The sequence below is a fragment of the Canis lupus genome, chromosome 21 (assembly GCF_048164855.1).
Source record: "Canis lupus baileyi chromosome 21, mCanLup2.hap1, whole genome shotgun sequence".
Taxonomy (NCBI): domain Eukaryota; kingdom Metazoa; phylum Chordata; class Mammalia; order Carnivora; family Canidae; genus Canis; species Canis lupus.
In genome coordinates, this window is record NC_132858.1 from 13,902,198 (window position 1) to 13,922,314 (window position 20,117).

Here is a 20,117-nt window from a genome sequence, read left to right on the forward strand (position 1 = left end):
TTGAGCACCTTTTCATATGCCTGTTGGCCATTAGTATATCTTCTTTGGAGAAATCCCAATTTAGGGCCCTTTGACCAGTTTTTAATTAGGTTATTTGGGGGTTGTTTTTTGCCATTGAACTCCTTATATATTTTTGATATTAACTTCTTTTCAGATATCATTTGCAAATTTTTTTTCCCATTTTAGGGGTTGTCTTCTCACCACTTGTTATTGTCCATCTTTTTTTATTATAGCCATCCAAGTGGGTACGAAATAGTATCTTAAGATGACTAATGATGTTGAGCATCTTCTGTGCTCCTGACCATTTGCGTATCTTTGGAAAACTGTGTGTTCAAACCTTTTGTCCACTTTTAAGTTAGATCTATTTTTATTTTAAAGATTTTATTTATTTGAAAGAGAGCATATGCACACGCATGGGGGCGGGGGCGTGGGGGGGGGGGGACAGAGGCTGAAGGAGAAGCAGGCTCCCAGCTGAGAGGGAGCTTGATGTAGGGCTCAATCCCAGGACCCTGGGATCATGACCTGAGCCAAAGGCAGATAGATGCTTAACCAACTGAACCACCCAGGCAACCCAGGTCTTTTTTTTTTTTCAATGTATAGTAATAATATGTTTTTAAGATTGTATTTATTTATTCAACAGAGAGAGAGAGAGAGTACAAGGGGAGCAGAAAGCAGAGGTAGAGGGAGAAGTAGGCTCCCTGCTGAGCAGGGAGCACAATGTGGGGCTTGATCCTAGGACCCTGGGATCAGATCATGACCGAAGCTGAAGGCAGATGCTTTCCCAACTGAGCTACCCAGGCACCCCTAATCACAATATTTTATTTATTTTATTTTATTTTATTTTATTTTATTTTATTTTATTTATTCATTCATTCATTCATTTACTTAAGATTTTAATTTATTTATTCATGACAGATACAGAGAGAGAAAGAGAGGCAGAGGGAGTAGCAGGCTCCATGCAGGGAGCCTGACGGGAGACTTGATCCTGGGTCTCCAGGATCACACCCCGGGCTGAAGGTGGCGCTAAACCGCTGAGCCACTGGGGCTGCTCTAATCACAATATTTTAAAGCCTGTATTTAATAGCTCTAACATCTGAATTTCCTGTGTCTTTCAAATATTGTTTCTTTCTCTTAGTTTCTGGTTATTTGGCCTTATATTCTGGTATGTTGGGTGATTTTAGATTTAGTACCAGGTATTGCATATGAAAACTTTCAGAGATAATTTGGAGTTTTGAGTGGTGGTATTTTCCTCCAGAGACCATTATTTTTTTTTTCCCCTTTGACAGGCAGGTAGGACGGAATCAGATCATCTTAATCCAATGAGATTGAAATGATTTGAATCTGGACATCAGCCTTTGTGAGGGTCAGGCTATTTCCAGTGCCGTCTTCTATAGTGTGTTAAGGATCCTAACTAAAAGCTAGATTTCTTCCAAGACCTCTGCCCCACAGAACTCCATTTCTGCCCCTCTTGCCCTATGAGACTTGGTGAAACATCAGCCCAGCTTCTCAGCCATGAGCACCCCTCCTCCCCTTCCCATTCAGCTTCTCTGCAGTGTGGTTCCTTGGCTTCAGAGCCGCAGCTTTCTGCCCCGCATGGGCCTCAAAGGGAAATGCAACATCGAAAGGTCAGGCCTGCTTTTCTGCTCCCTGCTCTCTAGGACGTTGGTCTTCAAATCCCTGATGCCTTTGTAGCTCTCTGTTGACTTTAGAAACTTTTCTTTAAAGACATAGATTTTGTTTCCCTTTTCTAGTTCTCAGCAGAAAGCTGGCCCAACATGAGCTAAACACCATCCTGGTGTTAGAAGTCTCCAATATATTTATCAGACTTTGTCCATGTTTTAATCTTCCTACTCAGTACACAAGTTGATCGTAACATCTTGTCTACCCTTACTATAAGAACACAAATGCATTTTATTATTTTTAAGGTTTTATTCATTTATTCATGAGAGACAGAGAGGCAGAGACACAGGTAGAGGGAGAAGCAGGCTCCCTCTGGGGAGCCCAATGTGGGACTCAATTCCAGGACCCCAGGATCACATCCTGAGCCAAAGGCAGATGCTCAACCGCTGAGCCACCCAGGTGTCCCCACAAATGCATTTTAATCCAAAACGTTTATGTGTTTATTACTGATGCTCTGACATAGGACTAGGCCTTTTCGGGGAGTAAGGCTCACCTGGTCTTACATAAACCACACCTATAACATATATATTTTTTTTTTAATGTATTCTTTATGGGGTCTAGTTTCCCTTTCTCTAAAATGGAGACATAATTTTTTTTAAAGATTTATTTATTGGGGCGTCTGGGTGGCTCAGATGGTTAAGTGTCTGCCTTTAGCTCAGGTCGTGATCCCAGGGTCTTAGGATCAAGTCCCATGGCAGGCTCCCTGCTCATTGGGAATCTGCTTCTCCCTCTCCCTCTGCCTCTCCCCCTGCTCATGCTCTCTCTACAATGAATACAATCTTTGAGAGAGAGACAGAATATGTGAGTAGGGCAAAGGGAGAGAATCTCTAAGCCGACTCCCCACTAAGCACAGAGCCCAACACAGAGCTTGATGCCACGACCCATGAGATCCTGACCTGAGCTGAAACCAGTCAGATGCCTAACTGACTGAGCCACCCAGGTGCCCCGTGGAGACAATTTAAAGGCAGTTATGAAGCAATCTGATTGCAGATTCTTCAAGTTTTATTTCCCACCATAAGTGTTTATAAGTATCTCACCCATGCGTAATTTGACAACTATTATCTTTAGCAACTCACTTTTATCTAGTTTTTCCCAAGTATTCAACGTGGCTTTCATAGAAATAACAGTGGTCTTTTTTGCACATATTTCCTCAGTTTAATTAAACTACATGTTTAAGTAAATGCTTAAATGTTTCATTGAAATGTTTTTTTTTTATTTTTATTTATTTATGATAGTCACACAGAGAGAGAGAGAGAGGCAGAGACATAGGCAGAGGGAGAAGCAGGCTCCATGCACCGGGAGCCCGACGTGGGATTCGATCCCGGATCTCCAGGATCGCACCCTGGGCCAAAGGCAGGCGCTAAACCGCTGTGCCACCCAGGGATCCCTCATTGAAATGTTTAAATCTTTAAGAAACGGTTAATAAATGACATGTAATAAAGTTACATATTTAATTAAATTACATAATTACAAAAAAAAGTTCAATGGGCATATACAGGTTTAAGAACAGACACAATGAAACCTGGGTGAGCACAGGACTAAAATGTTGGGAGCAGATGGTGATCAATCACAGCAGCAAGGGTTCGGTGGACCACGGGCACAGATTAGAATGCTTTGTAGAGGGGATGGAACTTGCCAGTGAGCATGCTGAGTGAGATAAGTGGATGTTGCATCAGAGGCCTCATAATCTATGAGGCTAGGATAGCATCAGCATAAGAAGTGAAGAGGAGCTCTTGAGGTTGTAAAGTTCTTAAAACTGTGCCTGATGTATAAGCATTTAATGAGAGTATGTTATTGATGTTATCTCATGACCGTTTACATCATCCTTGTCTGGGACATCTGGAAAAAATAGGAAGGAGCTCAGATCTGACTCCTGCCCTCCTAATCCAGGCACTGTTTGGAGCTGAAGCTCTTCTGGTTTTTGTTTGAGATTTTTATTTTTGAGCCAGAGAGAGCAAGCACATGTGCACGAGCAGGGAGAGTGGCAGAGGGAGAAGCAGACTCCCCGCTGAGCAGGGAGCCCAACATGGGGCCTAATCCTAGGACCCTGGGATCATGACCTGAGCCAAAGGCAGATGCTTAACCAACTGAGCCACCCAGGTATCCCAGAAGCTCTCCTAAAGAGCACTGGGCAATAAACAAACTGTGGTGCATCCACATAATGCAGTGTTGAGCAGTAAAATGAAATAAGCAATGAGTGCACACGGCCATGTGGCTGCATCTCCGGGGGCTTGATGCTGAGTGAGATGAAAGATGCCGGTTACAAAAGGATGCCTACTGTAGGTATTCATTTCTATGACAGTCTATTAAAGGCAAAACCACAGCATGATGGAGAACAGATCCTTGGTAGCCAGGGGTTACAGGTGAGAGTGGGACTATGACCAGAGAGCACAAGGGAGATTCTTGAGCGATGGAATGGTTCTGCATCCCAGTTTGGGGAGTGGGGATTCAAATCTCTACTGTGTGTTCAAATTCATAGAACTATATTCTAAAAACCATATGTTAATTCGTTAAGAATCCAATTAAAACGAAGATCTTAAGTAATAAAGAGCCATCACGGAACGCATCCCCCTGTACAGGCCTCTCAGCTGGCCTGGCCCCACGTGCTGCCTAACCTCCTGGGCCATGGTCACTCACTGGCTTTTCTCTTCCTTGTGTTAGATTGGAGCTGGAGGCAGCATCACTGGGCTGAAGTTTAACCCTCTTGATACCAACCAGTTTTTCACCTCCTCAATGGAGGGAACAACTAGGCTGCAAGACTTTAAAGGCAACACTCTGCGAGTTTTTACCAGCTCAGGCACCTGCAAGTGAGTAGCCTCACAAGGAGGGAAAGGGCTTCTAGGCGCTCAGAGTAGTTCTGCTGAGAGCATGTGTATCTCATGTGTGTTCCTCAGACCTGGCATAGGGAAGAACTGCCAGGTAGTGGAGCCACTTTCCGCCCACCCCTCTCTGAGAGTTTCCTTGGCTGCTCCTCCCCGTCCCAGGTGCCTTGCTGCTTCAGTGAGGTGGTCTTGAGCCTCCGCTCTTCTCAGCGAGGGAAGGGCTTCGGCTCTTCTGCAAGGCGTTCTTGTATTAGACTAGACCTTGATTCTCACTAGTCAACGTGACATTGGCCCAGAGAGCCACTTAGCAGTTGGAGCAGGGACTAAGAATTTAAGATTTCATTCCCTACATCACTGGGGTGCAATGAGGCAACCAGTTGCTGGATGGAAGCTTAATGGGATAGGATTGCGTCCACAGAGCATGTTGGACACCCGAAGGGCAAGTGGCTGGAGAATATACAAAATGCTCGTCACTTGGATTTCTAGACAGAGACAGGACTCTTACTGTTCTCTAAAGAATCTGGGGGGTTGGGGGGGGTGTCTAACTAGCACTGGACATTATCCTGGGCAGCCCCACAGAGGTCAGAATAACACAATCAGGACAGGTGATGATCCCATCAGACTCAGCTCCATGTTATTCTTCCATAAGAAACCCTCCCTCTGAAAGATATTTGTAAGGGATACAAAAAGCACTGTGGCAAGGATTTGAATGTTTGAGAGAAAAAAAAAAAAAAATGAATCTGAGCTCTCCCGGCTGGGTTTTAGGATCCCAGCCCAATCCCTTCGACCTCAGGTAGTCTGAGACACAAAAGAGCAAGACAGAGCTCTGAAACTTGTGTATGCTTTTTCCCCTAAATGCTCAGAAGGGGGCAGAAGTTCCTTTCTCACCAACCAGCGGAACCGAGCTGGGCAGTCCCTGTTTGGTTTGTCATCTCCTGTGGCCCAGAGTAGAGAGTGAAGGGAGAGAGCAATAAACAAATGTTCCTCAGAACCCAGGGCTATAGGGGGCAGGCTAGCCTGGGGATTTGCTTTATGGCTCTGAGCTGCGGCTGCTTGGAGGACTCTTACTAGCTGAGTAACTGGACACATTTCTGAGCCCCGTCACACCCATCCCCTCTGCATGGTAGACAACTCTGAGTGTTCCTCACTGGGAATCTGTGGCAAGACAGTTATTCGTTCAGCAAATACTGATCAGACATCCACTGTACATTAAGACACTGGAGCGGCAAAAGAATGAGTGGACCTTGCCTCTGTCCCCAAGAATCTTACAGCACAGTTTCTCCCTCCAGCTTCTGGTTTTGCAGCCTGGATGTGTCTGCCAGAAGCCGAATGGTGGTCACAGGAGACAATGTGGGGCACGTGATCCTACTCAACATGGATGGCAGGGAGGTGCGTTCTCTGGAGCCCAGTTCCCCCCTTTCTGTCCCTTGCCCCTGGCCTCCCTGCGCCCCACCTGAACCGAGCCCTTCTCTGCAGCTCTGGAATCTGAGAATGCACAAAAAGAAAGTGACCCACGTGGCCCTGAACCCATGCTGTGATTGGTTCCTGGCCACAGCCTCCGTAGACCAAACAGTGAAAATCTGGGACCTGCGCCAGGTTAGAGGGAAATCCAGCTTCCTCCACTCGCTGCCGCATAGCCATCCTGTCAATGCAGGTGTGATATACCAGACCTCATCATTCCTGTAGAACCTGCCTATCCTACCACTTCTGGGGTTTCTCCCCTCAATATTTAGAAGCTGCTAGGTCAAACCTTTACCCTGAGATCATCAGCCAAGTTGGTGTCTTGGAAAATTCCTGATTCTAGCTGCCTCAAACAGCTGCTAGGCTTTTAGAATGGTTGTTGTTTTTCTAAGATTTATTTTATTTGGAGAGTGCGAGTGGGAGGAGGGGCAGGGGGAAAGAGACAAGCAGATTCCCTGCTGAGCAAGGAGCCCCAATGTGGGGCTCAGTCCCAGGATGCTGAGATCATGACCTGAGCTGAATATCAAGAGTCAGCTACTTAACCAACTGAGCCACCCTGGCGCCCCAAGTTTCTAGAATGTTTTTGTTCACAGCCCAGATTCACCTCTTCCCTTCCACCCCTGTCCAGACAGGAGTGGGAGAGAGGGCACCCCTGTGGGGAAAGGCCTGTGTTCTCTTCAGCTCTGGGGCTTTTCACTTGCCAGCCTGTTTCAGTCCTGATGGAGCCCAGCTCTTGACCACTGACCAGAAGAGTGAGCTCCGGGTTTACTCAGCCTCCCAGTGGGACTATCCCCCAAGCCTGATCCCACACCCTCACCGCCACTTCCAGCACCTGACACCCATCAAGGTAAGTGATGGAGGCAGGGAGCTGTGATTGTGGGGATGGACCGGGTCTGCCCGAGGTAGGGAAAGGCCAGATCTCATCCTGCACCCACACGAAACAGTCTCTTCTCCCCTGGCCTTTCTGCAATTTCTGTCCCCATTCTGAGATCCCGCTTTGCTGGGTTGCGTCTCCCGGAAGCTCTTTCCGTTTTTTTTTTTTTTTTTCTGCTCAACCTACTTGTCCCCCTGTTCTGCCCTCCCTTCCAGTTACCTGCATGTGGTGCTGGCCCACTGGCTGACCTCGGCCCCCAACACTGATGGTCTTTAAGTCTTCGGATCCCTTCCCGCCCATGCCCCAGACCCACTCTTCTGCTCTCCTGGTTTCTGTTCTTTTCGAACACTACAGTCCCTCTTCAGAACTCCAGGGGTCACGCCTGTACTTCTCTGTCAAGGCAGGCCAACACCCCTGGTTGGAGTCCTTCGGTAAGCTGCTTGGGTTTTGGATCTCGGTTTCCTCATCTCTAAAAATGCAGTAATAGTACCTGGCTGACAGGGTTATTGGAAGAATCGGTATACTTAAAACACATGGCTAGTGCCTGGGAAGCACTATGTCAACGGTGATCGTTTAATCTTAGAGCGGCTCTCACATACCTCAAGTCAAATCCAAGCTCTTAACAAGGGTTCTTCACTGGCTGGTTCCCACTGATCCATGTGTCATTTCCCACTTCATGTCTGGCGAGGACAATCTCCAGCTTCCCAGGCGGGACTTGTACCAACTTTCTCCTTCCCGCTAACCATGTCTTTCCTCCTTCAAAACTTCCTTACGATTTCTTAGGAAAGCCCCCGTCTGATTCTGTCATTCCGAATCACTGCCAGATTTGTTTTGAGTGGGATCATCTGGGGAACATAGGTTTCCTTCTTTTTCTTGGCCACTAGCCATTTTCTGCTCAACTCTTTCATTCACATTGATCGAGGAGGGACAATAGTGGGATTACTTCAGAATTTATGTCCTACTTTTGGTTTTGGTTACCAGAGACTTTTTGCTTGGTTGGAGGCCTACCTCTTTGGTTAATGGTCAAGCTGATGTTCAAACGTCTATCGATTGGTATGATCTCAGGAAATACAAGAGAGAAGGCCTGAAGGTGTCCCAAGGTCCAGAGAGGCCAATTTGGGATTAAAAATGTGGAATGGTAGATGCACATGCACTTGAAAGCTGTTCTTGTAGTTTCATGTGGGTCTTACTTCCATTATTAAATTGCTGGCACTTGTATCAACAATTGTGAGTGGCAAAGAATACTTCGGAGGTCCCTCTTGACAGTACTCTGCATTTGCTCTCATGACAACTCTCCATCTCCTAGGCAACCTGGCATCCTCGGTACAACCTCATTGTCGTGGGCCGATACCCAGATCCCAATTTCAAAAGCTGTACCCCTCACGAATTAAGGACGATCGATGTGTTTGACGGAAGCTCAGGGAAGATGATGTATCAGCTCTATGACCCAGAATCTTCTGGTATCATTTCGGTGAGGTCTGGGCCCTCAAATGATGGGCGGGAAGCAGGGATTCAACCTACCTTAGCTGGCCAAAAATGACCAGAAATTAGCCATCATGTCCTCTTCTCCCAATATCTCACCTCCTCATGCTTACACCCTTGTCTCTGCAGCTCAATGAGTTCAATCCTATGGGGGACACACTGGCCTCTGTGATGGGTGAGTGAAGCAGGTTGTATCTCAGACTGGCCAAGCCCTACCCTACTCCCCAATGTTGAGTGCAGGCTCTCCTCAGCTTAGCCCTGCCAGTCACCCCAGGGTAGGAGGCAGGAAAGAAGATTTCCAGGAGACAGTGGACACTTTGGCCTAGGCCCTCCATGCCTCTTGTTTTGTCTTGGTTGTGACAGTGCCTGGCTGCTGTCCAGTGTCCTGGTTTCCTTACCAAGCCCTAGGTTCCCTGGGCCAGCCCCAAGTTCTCAGAGTCTGATAACAGAAGGTGAGAGTCAGACTGGTCTCACTCCTCCTAGGTTATCACATTCTCATTTGGAGCCAGGAGGAAGCCAGGATGCGGCCATGAGAGACACTAATGAAGGTGTGGGCCAAGCAAGAGCTTGGAGCCGCCTGAGGACAAATCCTGTAAGAAGAGGCGGCTGTGTATTAAAAGGGCCAAAGGTATCCAAGTCTTAGGGTTGGAGCAGGGACACTGTGGCATGGGACACTATGGGACTGGGACACTGGCACGTTACTGCTCTGGACTCAGCTCCAGAAACTTCTCCAGAGTTGGTGCCCCAGGTGCCCCAAGGGCCCCTGCTGTATCTAGCCTGGAGCCAGGCTTCTCTTGGAGCGAAGGTACTCTTATATGTTTGATGTGCAGTGATGGAGTGATAAGGTAGTGGTTTTCAGTTTGTGCTCACTATTGACATGGCTAATAAAACCATACCCAACTGAGCCTGTGAGTGGATCTTCTAGCACTGACCTAATTAGAGGGCTCCTTGCGTCCCCCAAACCAAAAAAAGGCACAGAAACAGAGTCTAGAACTTTCATTCTCTGGAAGCTGCCTTAGACCTATTCTGGGCCACAGTCACAAGCTGTCCAGCTCACAACCTGCATTCACCTCTGGTCCCCAAAGACCCCGACGTAGCCAAAAGGGATCGGTAGTGTCATAACTATACTGCAACTCATGCCCCCCTTCCCCCGACAAACACCCTTCTGACCTGCTCCAGCTGCAGGGTGACAAAGATGCCTGAAGCATTATGTCTAATGGTGCCTTCAGGGAGACAAAGGAAAACTTGGCCAGCGGGCCTCTGCATGATCCCATTCCCTGGCAGCCAGTGTTTATACTCCCAGAATTGTGCAGTACTTTCCACTAAAATAAACACTGGGGTGCAGAACTGTGTCCTCTGAACCATTTGCTGAAGACTCCAGGCTAGAAGAGAGAGCACGGCTTGATTGGTGGGGGCGAGGCAGATCAAGTGCTAACTCCTTCAGTTTGTCAATCCCAGGTCCTGAGTGAAACTTGCTTGTTTACACTTCTGGTCCTTAGTAAGCATGGTGGAGGCAAATCTTGTCTGGAGAGAGCCAAAGTCCAACACAGTACTTGGTAAACGTGAGGCACACGAATGCTAAGTGACGGGTGCCATGGGCCAAGCCAAGTCTCACTTGTTTGTCTAGGCTGGGGTAATCCGAGGAAGGCCAACCCAGGGTCTCCTGTCCATGGGCTGGGGAGCAGCAAGAGTCAGGAGCAAGGGCCCAGCCCACCTCCCCTAGGAGGCAGAGGGAAGGGGGCTGAGTGGTTGTCAGGCATGATCTTCTCCATCTGCGACATGGCGGTAGCCGGGAGGCTGGGCCTGCATCCGGAAAAGGACGGTGAGGAGTAGCACTATGAGAAGGAAGAGGATGGAGCCACACACAGCCAAGGCCACGATCACCTCTGGGCATGGGATGGGGTAAGGGAGAGAAAGGTTGTATCAGTGTTCATCCGACAAATACTGGATCATCTACCATATGCCAGGTGCTCTTCTTACAGTGGAGACATGCATAGGTTAGTGACAAATGATATAAAGGAAAACAAACTAAAGAGAAAAGGATAGAAAGGTACATCAGTCAGAGAAGGCATCACTGAGGAAGTGACAATTTAACCAGACATGTGCAGTCACTGAGATACTTGAACCTGAGAGAAACGGGTCTTGGGGCAAGGGCAGAGGGGATGGGCAGACAAAAGCCAGTACAGAATTTCCCTGATGTGGAAATAAGTTGGGCAAATTCTAGGATCAGCTACAAAATCAGTTATCACTATAGCAGGGTAAGTGAGGAGCAAGCAGATCAGAGCAGAAGATCAGACAACAAGCGCCTGAAGGCCACAGGGAAGAACTTGTATTTTGTCCTAAACATCATGGAAAGCCACTGCAAGATTCTGAGAAGGGTAGTGATGTGAATTGATTTATTATTTTTATTTTTTATTATTTTAAAATATTTTATTTATTAATTTGTGAGAGACACAGAGAGAGAGGCAGAGACGCAGGCAGAGGGAGAAGCAGGCTCCCTCTGGGGAGCCCGACGTGGGACTTGATTCTGGGACTCCAGGATCACACCCTGGGCTGAAGGCGGCGCTAAACCACTGAGCCACCCAGGGAGCCCCTATTTTTATTTTTATTTTTATTTTTATTTTATTTTTATTTTTAATTAACTCTGCAGTGCTGAGACTGGTAGGGACAAGAAAATCAGAAGGAACACTAGGAAGATTTTCTGTAGTTCAGGCAAGAAGTGATGGAGGATCATACCAGGGAGGCAAGAGGATGCATTTTATTTATTTATTTTTTAATTTTTATTTATTTATTCAAGAGAGACACAGAGAGGCAGAGACATAGGCAGAGGGAGAAGCAGGATTCCTATGGGGAGCCCTATGCAGAACTCAATCCCAGGACCCCAGGATCATGACCTGAGCCGAAAACAGACGCTCAACCACTGAGCCGCCCAGGCATCCCAGGAGGATGTATTTTAAAGATCAAGCTGATAGGATCTGCTAGTGGACTGGATGTGGGATCTGGGAAAGATGGTATTCAAGATGACTCATAGGGTTACACTATGCAACTGGGTGACTCATGTGGCATCTGCTAAGATGGACAAGTCTGAAGTAAGGGTGGATTTGGGGGTTAAGAGTATTTGGTTTCAGACATATCAATTTTGAGATGTTCTAGTTGACCTCCATGGAGAGACCTCAAGTTAGCAGCTAGATGTGTGAATCCGTAGCTCAGAGAAAAGGTTATGAAACTGAGTCATCAAAGCATGAACTCTGCATGGAAGTGCTATGTAAAGCCATGAGGTTCGATGGGATCACCTTGGGAGTGGGCACAGAGGGAGAAGGGCCAAGATGAGACCTGGGCCCTCCATTGTTTGGTGGGGAGAAAAAGCCAGTCAGGAAGCTACCTAGAAGTCAGAAGAAAAACCAAAGAAAGCCAAGACAGAAGAGTCGATTATATCATGCTCCTGAGAGAGGAGAGAAGCTAAGAATCGGTCACTGGCTTTGATAAGAGGGTCATTGATCCTTTACGAAAGGCTTCACTGGAGGTGACACAAGCCTATCTACTGTGAGTCTGACAGAACGGGCACTGAAAAAGCGAAACCAGAGTCTAGGCAAATCTGCAGGATTCCACTTTCACAGGAAACCGACAGAGCGGTGGCTGGAGGAAGATGGGGCCCTGAGAGATCTTCGTTAGACTTTTAGATGTAACTGACCTAGCAGACAGGAAACGCGGAGGCCCCACAAGTCCCTATGGAAGTGAGAAAAGATAGATCCAGAGCATAAATGGAGAGGCTGTTGGCCTTAGGTAGTGGGTTACACCAGCAAGTAAGCTAGAAGATCTGCTGGTGGGAGGATGAGCCCAGGCTTTCCTGAACACCATTATTTTCTCAGTGATATGAGAAGAGAGGGCATTGCCTGAGAAAGAGGGATAGGGAGAAGGTGAGGAATGGTCTCAGGGTGGGGAAGTAAACTGTCTAGGGAAGTGAGTCAGATGGCTAGAGGTGCAGCAGCTCTCCAGAGACTTGCGGGTAGGAACTGAAAGTCGTTCTGGGACATCAGCAGCAGAGTCAGGCAGCAGCTCACCTGTGTCCGCAGGACCACTTGCCAGCTGGCACTCCTGCTGCCAATCCTTGGGCACAACAGGCTCTGTGAGGTGAAGGAAGTCCTGCAGTGGGCAGCGGTGAAGGCAGCCAGGCAGGATCAGTGGCCAGGGAGCCTTGTTACTCTCATTCCGAAAGTACATCTCCACTGAGAAATTCCTGAGGATCGATGGGAGACAAGACGGAAGGTACTCAGAGGGCCTGTCACCGAGTCCTTGGGCTGCCCACAGCCACCACATTGGTGCCCCTCCCCAAGGCAGACCGTCCGGTAGCTCCACTCACCCATTATCTTCCTGGTACAGTTCGAATATGTGGCAGGAGGCATAGGGGGCTTGTTCCCCATTGTAGACATCCAGTGCCATTTGCAGAGCGACCAGGGTGGTGTCATGCTGTGAGAGGGGAGCCCCCTGTCAGCACTACTCTCCCCTCAACCCTCATGCCCAGGCACTGAAGAGAGAAGAAATCTAGCTCCTTGCTGGACATAGCAGCTGGGGACTATGGGAGCTTACCGCAGAGTAAACCAGCAGCTTAGGGAGCTGGGACGAGGTTGCCATCAGGGTCAGGTTCTTCCGTATCTGAGCCAGCAGAACTCCTGAAGGAGAACAGTCCTCCGTGACAGAGGCTCCAGCTACCCCTGTCTTCTGGTCAGACCTGTCTGTGGCCCTTTACCCTCTGCCAGTCCTGAGTCTGATCACCTGCGCACTCTGAGGGGGGATGGGAACCACGCAGCCAACTCTCCAGCACCCCTCTTCTCTCAGAACTTTCACATTTACAAATGGAAATGAGATAAAACAAGGTATTGGTATTTCAACACCAATAATAAAGACCTGCCCGTTTATAAATGAGCTACCCAGGCCCTGCTCACATCTGAACAATCACTCCAGTCTGGCACAAATATGAACTTTTTTTTTTTTTTTTTTTTTTTTACAAATATAAACTTAAGGTTGTTTCAGAACATGCGAGACAGTGGCGTGTACGGGAGCTCGGCCACATGCAGGCTCGCAAAGGTTTAATGGCCAGCCCTCCCTTGGGTGCTCCCATCAGGAAACTGGCACGTATGTGACTCTCAGCCTTCTTGCCAAGTGGCCCTCAGTGGTTCTCTGGAGGGAGGAATTCGTTTAAGGGGAGACAGAGGGTCTTCTGACAGGTGACACTTAAGAATATGAACGGTAGGGGAAAAAAGCACACAAACTTGACAGTCGCTCTACAGCGACAGACGCGCTAAGCATTTGGAGGGCTGGAGACTTCATTGGCTAATGGGAGGTCTGGTTTTGAAGGGGCAGAGAGCACTATAGGTAGAAAAGTTAAGTGTGTGAGAAACCCTCCAGAGCAGATTTTTAATGCTGTGGAGTCCTGATGGGGAAATGACACGCTGCTCTTATCACTCACCCCCCTGAAGCCGTGCCTTCTCTGCCTGCTCGTAGATCCCGAAGAGGAAGCGGAAGCTGAAGTCCTTTAGACGGCTCAGACGCTGCATGGTTTGGGGTGAGGCCCAGGGTGGCAGGACCAGCCCGTGTGTTTGCTGTGTATCGCAGCGGGCAGGTTAGCTCCCCAGGCCTAGGCCAGAGCCTCTCCGGGGACAGCTCTCTTCCCCAGCGGGAAGGTGCCTGTGTGTGTGAGGGAGGGAGGGAGGGAGGGAGGGAGGGAGGGAAGGAGAGGAGAGGAGAGGTGAGGCTGAGGGCCTAGAACCAGGACACATGGTGGACAGGACACAGGGAAGGCAGCTCAGGCATGAAAAGCGTGACTCAGCAGGATAGAGTCGGATACCACGAGAGTTCTGGGTGGAGAGAGACAAGAACTGCTGACAAGTCATGAACCATTTCCCACTCTGAGGTTTTCACCCGTGAGGGAAATTCCTTTGTTTCACAAGAAGCAGCCTGTCTGGACCTCCCCGGTGGAAATGGTATCCAGACACTGTACGCTACTTGTCCTGGTCACCTGGGCCTGCTGAGGTGTGAGGAAAGAGAGCTCATACCGGGGACACTAAGTGGGCTCACCTCACAGAAGAGTGTGTCATAGACATTCCAGACGGTCTCCAGTGTCACGTCGGTAAGCCCTGTCTCGTTGGCCACCATATCCAGAAATTGCTAGGAGAAACGGACCTGGGGATCAGTACTGCCCTGAGGGAAAGGACCAGGGTGGTGATCCCCACTTCAGCCCCACTCACTGCATTCTGAACACTCTCATTCTGATACTCTGGTGTCTGTCGGGTCTCGTTTTGCAGCTGCTCATATCGGGGACACGGGCCCAATGGGAACTTCAGCAGCTGCAGACCAAAGCAGGAGAAAGAGAGGCAGAGAAGGAGTTGGGGATCAGCAGGCCCATGGCCAGCGTTGTCCCTCTCACCGCCTCCAAGGAGGGGGGCCGGCCAGTCTTACCCTATCCTCAGTAATGGGCACAGTGTGGACGGGGATAGGCTGCCAAGAGATATTTGGGTTGAAACGCTGCATGCCGTTGGGAGGGAAGAGTCCAGCCAGGTTGGCCTCAGCACTCATGAGAGTACGGTCAAAGTCTGTGCTTCGCACGTAAACCTGCAGAGATGACACCAGTTTCACTTGAGTGGGGAGGGGAGCTTTGGCCCTGTCGTGGGGCTGGAAGGGAGAACCTGTACTTGACGGCTACCAGCAAACTGTGGCCCTCTCCCTCTCTGGCTCTCTGGCCTTCCTTGGCCCAAGCACTCAGCTAGGGGCTATAGCTGCCACCCCGCTGTGAAGAACTCCTGAGGGGATGGCTCTAGTTCAAATGCTCTCCCAGTCCCAAATGCTTAGTCAGTCGGGCTGTCACGTCTGTCTGGTTTTCTAACAACGCCCATCTCCCTATCTCTACCAGGGGTCCTGGAGGGCAGAAACTGCCTCAACCACACACACCCCTTTATAAAGTGGCTTAGAGAGCAGGGAGGGAACGGAGATAACTGCTTGTGCAAAGGGAGGAGGAAGCAGTGGGGAAGGGCAAGAGCAGGAGAGAGCTGGCCCCCAAGGGAACAAGAGCATCAAGAGACTCTTTAAGATGTCTGTAGCCAACAGCAGTAACCAGAGGAACAGCTCTCCCCATCCCTGGGGTAGGAAGAGGGCCTCAAGGAAGCCAGCACACTTGCCAATCTTCCCTGACACGCCTCCTCTACATGTGATCCCTGCTATCTTTATCTCCTGGCCCTGTGTGGTTTATTGTGTGTCACCCCCGCTACATTCCAAGCTCCACGAAGACAGAGATCATATCCGTGTGGTGCACCATTTCATGCAAAGTGGTAACACAGCGCTTTGCCCTTAGTAGGTACTTAATAAGCATCTTGGACGAAGAATCCAGGTTGACAGTATCAGAAAAGACTTTGCCAGGCCCTCAAGCCTCAGTTTGGATGCTTGATCAATTTTGCCCTTTCCAAGTCAAGGAGGGGCAACTTGGCATCTGTGACTATGTTCTACGCAGCTCTTGGATGCCTTGTCCTGTAGCTGTAATCAAAAATGCATGGAAGGAGGCCAGAGTGCCCCAGGCTCCCTGAGGGCAGAGGGTGAGAAGGGCAGATTCTATTCCTCTTGCCTCTCGAGCTCCCAGCCTTACCTCTTGCCGGTGGTAGGAAGTGTTGAGGAAGCCGTGGTAGCGCTGCCGCAGAGCCTGGCCCAGCTCCCAGTGCTGTAGCATCCCTTCCTGTGGGCACAACCCAAGGGTTAAGAGGGAAGGGACCACTCGCAAGTCCCACAGGGCTTAGGCACTGTTGCTTTCCAAATTTCCCCTGGCTGGAAGTAGGAGTGGGTGAATCTGATCACAGATGTCATTCACTAAGTGGCCTGTGTATGGCACCTGTCCTGGGTACAGAGGACAGTAAGGTTAAGAAATCCAGTCAAAGTCAGCACCCACGTGGGAAATGACAATGTGGTGAGGCCCCAAGATCTGTAGCACGCTCCAGAGGTCACTCATCCTACAGCCCCACCTTGGGGGTGGGGGTGGGGGGAGGGAGGTGTGTGTCTGGCTTCTGACCCACCTTGGTTAGCTGCCCAAACCCCTGAGGCCACTCGTCTTCCTGATAGGGGTCCTTGGGGTATGTCTTCACTGGCGAACGGTCTCCATGTCGGTACAGCTGAGGAAAGAAAAGGGTTTGCCTACAGGTCAGAAGGTTCCTAGATGGGGACACAGCGCCCACCTCTGCCCGCTGTTGGGGAGGGAAGCCCTACTCCCTCTGGGAAGCCTTAAGTCTATGCACAGCAAAAGACCCCGGACTTAGAAGTCAGTAACTTTGAGCGGGTTCCAGAGATTCCAATTTGGCCAACGCCACTAGAGACCATAGGCGAAGCCAAAGATACAGGTGGAAATGGAAGAGAGAAACGAAAGCGATGCAAGTGGCGGGGTGCGGGTGAGGGTGGGGTGCTGGAAATCACCAAAGGCTTGATTAAGGGAGGGTCTCTTTACGGTTCTGCAGCATGCCTGCCCCAGGACAGGCTCACCTGACCTATGCCCTGCGAGACAACTCCGGACCCCCGGCCTGCCCCCGAAAATAACCCGGCCCCCACCCTCCAGGCCGGGCGTCTCCCCCTGCACCCGCTGCAGCTCCGCGGGGGACCCCGACCCAGCGCAAGCCCCGCCCCTCCCTCCCACCGCGGGCCTGTGCCCTTCCAGCTCGGGCAAGCCCTCCGGCCACCCCGGCTCCCGGTACCAAGGTGACGAAGCGCAGACTCCGGGCCTGGGTGGGTGGCACCACGAGCAGGTTCGCGCCAAGAAGGAGCTGGAGCAGAGCCGCCCCGCTCCACGCAAACGGCCCGCCCGCCATCGCCGCTAGAGACTCAGCGGCACAGAGGCCGGAACCCGCTGCGTGGCACCTCCAGCTGCCGCCCGGACGCACCCGTCAGGACACACGCCGGAAGTGCCTTCGCCGCCATCTTGCTGAAGGAGGGGCAGAGATGGTGGGAGCAGGAGGGACCTGGGAGGGGATGCGTGTGGGAGGCCCGCGAGGCGGCCGCGGCGGAGGAGCGTGGGAGTGTGGCGCGGGCTCGCGGGGCGGAAGGCGCTGGAGACCTCGTCTTGGTAAAGAGAGCCCCGAACTCGGGTGGGCCTCGGCCACGGAGACCCTGTAACGAGGTGGCGCCTGCTGCGGGCCGGACAGTGGCTGGGAGCGCGAGCGCCCCCTCGGGCCGGGGTGCCGCCGGGCCTCAGCCCAGAGCCAGAACGGCTGCCGAATTGGGGCGAGGGTTGGGAAGTGCAGGGCGCCCTTCTCCACGCCCCTGCCTTCTGGTGGAATTTGAGCCTTGGCCCCTGGCTCCGTTCCCCGGAGAAGCCCTGTTTGGTGCAGGGCACAGCGTGTCAACAGTTCTTTGGACTCCCTGTGCCCTTTGGGGTTGGTCCCAGTGCAGCCTGCCGCTCGTGCATTTGAGCAGAGCTCCAGGACACCTCTCACCTCTCTCCCAGTCCTTTCCCTTCCCTTCCATCCGTCCACTTGCGACTTTGGGGTGTCCTGGAAACGTATCACGCCTCCTCCGAAAGGAAAGTGTTGCACAGTACATTCAGACTTTGCAAAACCAAAGCAGTGAATCCGTGGGGGAGGAATTTCAGACCGGTGGGGGGATATATACAGGGATAAGGGGAAGGTGCATAGCTTAAAAGTGGGAGAAGATGGAGTTTCCATAGAATCAGAGACGCCCTGGGCCTTGGCTGTTAGGATCCAAATGCAGCCAATTTGGCCTCATGGCTTTGTGACTGAGCTCGGAGTGCCTCGCAGCTCCAGAGTCACGGGCCTTTGGGATGCTTTGATGCAGATCTGCCCACTGGAAGCAAAACTACCTCGGATGGTTGGAGAAATGAAAACCTGATCAGAACGATATGGGAGAAAACCGGGTCAGTATTTTGCCCTACAACACCAGATGCGATTATTTACATACACATTCCAAGGTTGTTAGGAAAAGAACGAATAGAAATTGAGAGCTGAAGGATGGGTAGGCAAATAGTTTCTTAATCTTACTTACTCACAAGCACCTTTAATGAATCAAATGAAAATTTGCCCCCGTGTCCCAGAAAACTGTCCACACACACACAAATGGAATTTTGCATGTAATCTCAAGAGGCTGGTGAAGAACGTCAGTAGTTTTCATAAGTCAGCATCTCTGAATCCCGGATCTAACCTAGTCCCCTTACTTTAAAGGATTAGGAAACAAGCCCAGAACGAGGAACTTGTCCAGGGTCACAGAGTTTAGGATAAGGGATTAAAACTCAATATTTTCTGATTCCCAGTCAAGTAGTCTTCATAATGGACTATTTCTTGCTGGCTACTCAAACTGCATTGCTAAACCATGTATCTGGTGGCCCCCAGATACCTTCAATAAAAGAGATTATTTAACACGTTGGTGGGGTTGATTGGAGCATGGCTTATTGGCAAAATTCTGCGTCTTAGTGGGAGTTCTTGAATGTTTGTTTTAATATATCCCTTACTCTTCTTGCAATGTAGCCAGACCTTTCTGATTTCAGAATAAATCTTGGGCTCACTAAATTTTGGCAAGTAGAACAAATTCATCTCTTGCTTTTCTTCCCACTTGCTAAAGTATGTTTGAATCCTTTGTGCCTGCAAGTATCCTGTGTAGGAGGGATTGATGGAGCAGATATTTCATTTCTGTAGTGAAAAACAAATCCAGGAAGCGTGAAGATTATACCACAAGTATGTGGTAGAACCAAGAGGTAAGCCATGGCTTCTTGGCTCCCAGTTTCTGCATATTTTTCTACCAGTGATTCTGTGGTCTCCATACCTTGGTTCCTAACTACAGACACAAAAAACTAGGCATGTAGATGGATAGGTAGATAGATACAGGGGCCTACCCCAGGCTGAATAAATCAGAATCTCTGAAAATGAGGCCAGGTTTGGAAACCACTGTTGCACTCTGTGTTGTCAGAAGCAAACCTAAATCCAGGTGAGTTAACCTTTTTTTTTTGTTTGTTTTTTGTTTTTCCTTTTGGGGAGGCAATTTTTTGTAATGGAGTGAAGTGTTTTTTTTGTTCGTGTGATTTTGAGTTTGAGCTTTTGAGTGAGTCAGCTCTACCTGTATTCAAACTTGATATTTGCCCACTTGCTAGTAATTATCTCCTGGAGTTACTATATATGAGGATAAATAACACATGCAAAGATAAACATATGTGGAGGTAAATGTTACTTTTCTCCTTTCTGCTTTGTATATCATCTCTGAACTCAAGCCTGGGAAGCAGAAATTCCTGAGTTCTCTATTTTGTGATTGGGAGGTTGGGCACAAGTTGTTTGAGTGCCCTGCAAGATGACCCCCACACTCTGCATCTTTCCAGAATGGTGAAGGAGGGAGCAAAAATCCATTTCCCTAGTCTGTCCCTCCTTGTAGCCTGCTTCATGGGAATTTGAGTACTTTCAGGGGAATTATCGAGTAGTACATATGACTGTGAACTGGTGAATGTTCCTGTATTTTTGCTTCAAGTTTCCCTTTGCTGCAAGGAAAGCTTCTGGAGGTTCTAGGGATCCCAAATACGACCTGGAAGATCCCTGAAGGTGCTAAGATCCCCGAGGGGCCAAAGAAACATAGGAAAGGCCCTGTAGCACTAGGGGGCTTTGCACCTAACACCTGTGGGCTAATGGAACCATTCTGTGGGGGTGGATCTGGCAAAGCGAGACATGTGACCCCAGCTGCTGATCATCTGACTACTTGCTCGGGTTTGGGGGAGAAGTCCCAGTGGTTGGTCTGCAGAAACTGTGGAGATGGTGCCAGCAGGTTTTAGGCTTCTG

The 20,117-nt window shown here is 49.7% G+C and overlaps 3 protein-coding genes across 20 annotated transcripts in view; 2 read left to right on the forward strand and 1 right to left on the reverse strand.

The window, feature by feature from the left end:
* Positions 1–9,223, forward strand: part of DDB2 (damage specific DNA binding protein 2) — a 37,663-nt gene extending 28,440 nt beyond the window's left edge. For 4 of the 7 annotated variants that reach the window (XM_072790680.1, XM_072790677.1, XM_072790676.1 and 1 more), the window contains 6 exons: positions 4,342–4,487; positions 5,792–6,156; positions 6,668–6,810; positions 8,144–8,308; positions 8,449–8,494; positions 8,803–9,223. In XM_072790680.1, coding sequence (XP_072646781.1) covers positions 4,342–4,487; positions 5,792–6,156; positions 6,668–6,810; positions 8,144–8,308; positions 8,449–8,494; positions 8,803–8,852 — 915 coding nt within the window. In that variant the 3' untranslated portion in view covers positions 8,853–9,223. Of the gene's footprint in view, positions 1–4,341; positions 4,488–5,791; positions 6,157–6,667; positions 6,811–7,052 lie in introns of all 7 variants that reach the window. The other 3 variants (XM_072790678.1, XR_012013891.1, XM_072790679.1) reach the window with 3 other exon arrangements.
* On the reverse strand, positions 1–17,481 carry ACP2 (acid phosphatase 2, lysosomal). Of its 2 annotated transcripts, none has more exons than XM_072790696.1 (11): positions 17,043–17,481; positions 16,374–16,469; positions 15,953–16,039; positions 14,776–14,928; positions 14,565–14,663; positions 14,395–14,484; positions 13,787–13,919; positions 12,907–12,989; positions 12,680–12,786; positions 12,381–12,556; positions 1–10,205 (listed from the first exon to the last, which is right to left on the reverse strand). In XM_072790696.1, the coding sequence occupies exons 1-11, from the start codon at positions 17,154–17,156 to the stop codon at positions 10,072–10,074; spliced, it is 1,272 nt and encodes a 423-aa protein (XP_072646797.1). In that variant the 5' UTR covers positions 17,157–17,481; the 3' UTR covers positions 1–10,071. The 2 variants fall into 2 exon arrangements, with proteins under 2 accessions (XP_072646797.1, XP_072646798.1); XM_072790697.1 differs by lacking the exon at positions 17,043–17,481 and adding an exon at positions 16,834–16,866.
* Positions 17,268–20,117, forward strand: part of NR1H3 (nuclear receptor subfamily 1 group H member 3) — a 12,990-nt gene continuing 10,140 nt past the window's right edge. For 7 of the 11 annotated variants that reach the window (XM_072790682.1, XM_072790692.1, XM_072790681.1 and 4 more), the window contains exons 1-2: positions 17,270–17,410; positions 18,139–18,217. The gene's annotated coding sequence lies outside the window, so the exon portion shown is untranslated. Of the gene's footprint in view, positions 17,411–18,138; positions 18,218–19,030; positions 19,052–19,085; positions 19,282–20,117 lie in introns of those variants that run through there. The other 4 variants (XM_072790695.1, XM_072790685.1, XM_072790684.1 and 1 more) reach the window with 4 other exon arrangements.

Excerpts from the sequence above, each read along its gene's own strand:
- ACP2 (XM_072790696.1), bottom strand. The coding sequence starts at position 17,156 with ATGGCGGGCGGGCCGTTTGCGTGGAGCGGGGCGGCTCTGCTCCAGCTC. Across the intron at positions 16,470-17,042 it reads GTCTGCGCTTCGTCACCTTG|CTGTACCGACATGGAGACCG; the intron begins GTACCGGGAGCC and ends TTCTTTCCTCAG. Across the intron at positions 14,485-14,564 it reads ATGAGAGTGTTCAGAATGCA|CAATTTCTGGATATGGTGGC; the intron begins GTGAGTGGGGCT and ends CGTTTCTCCTAG.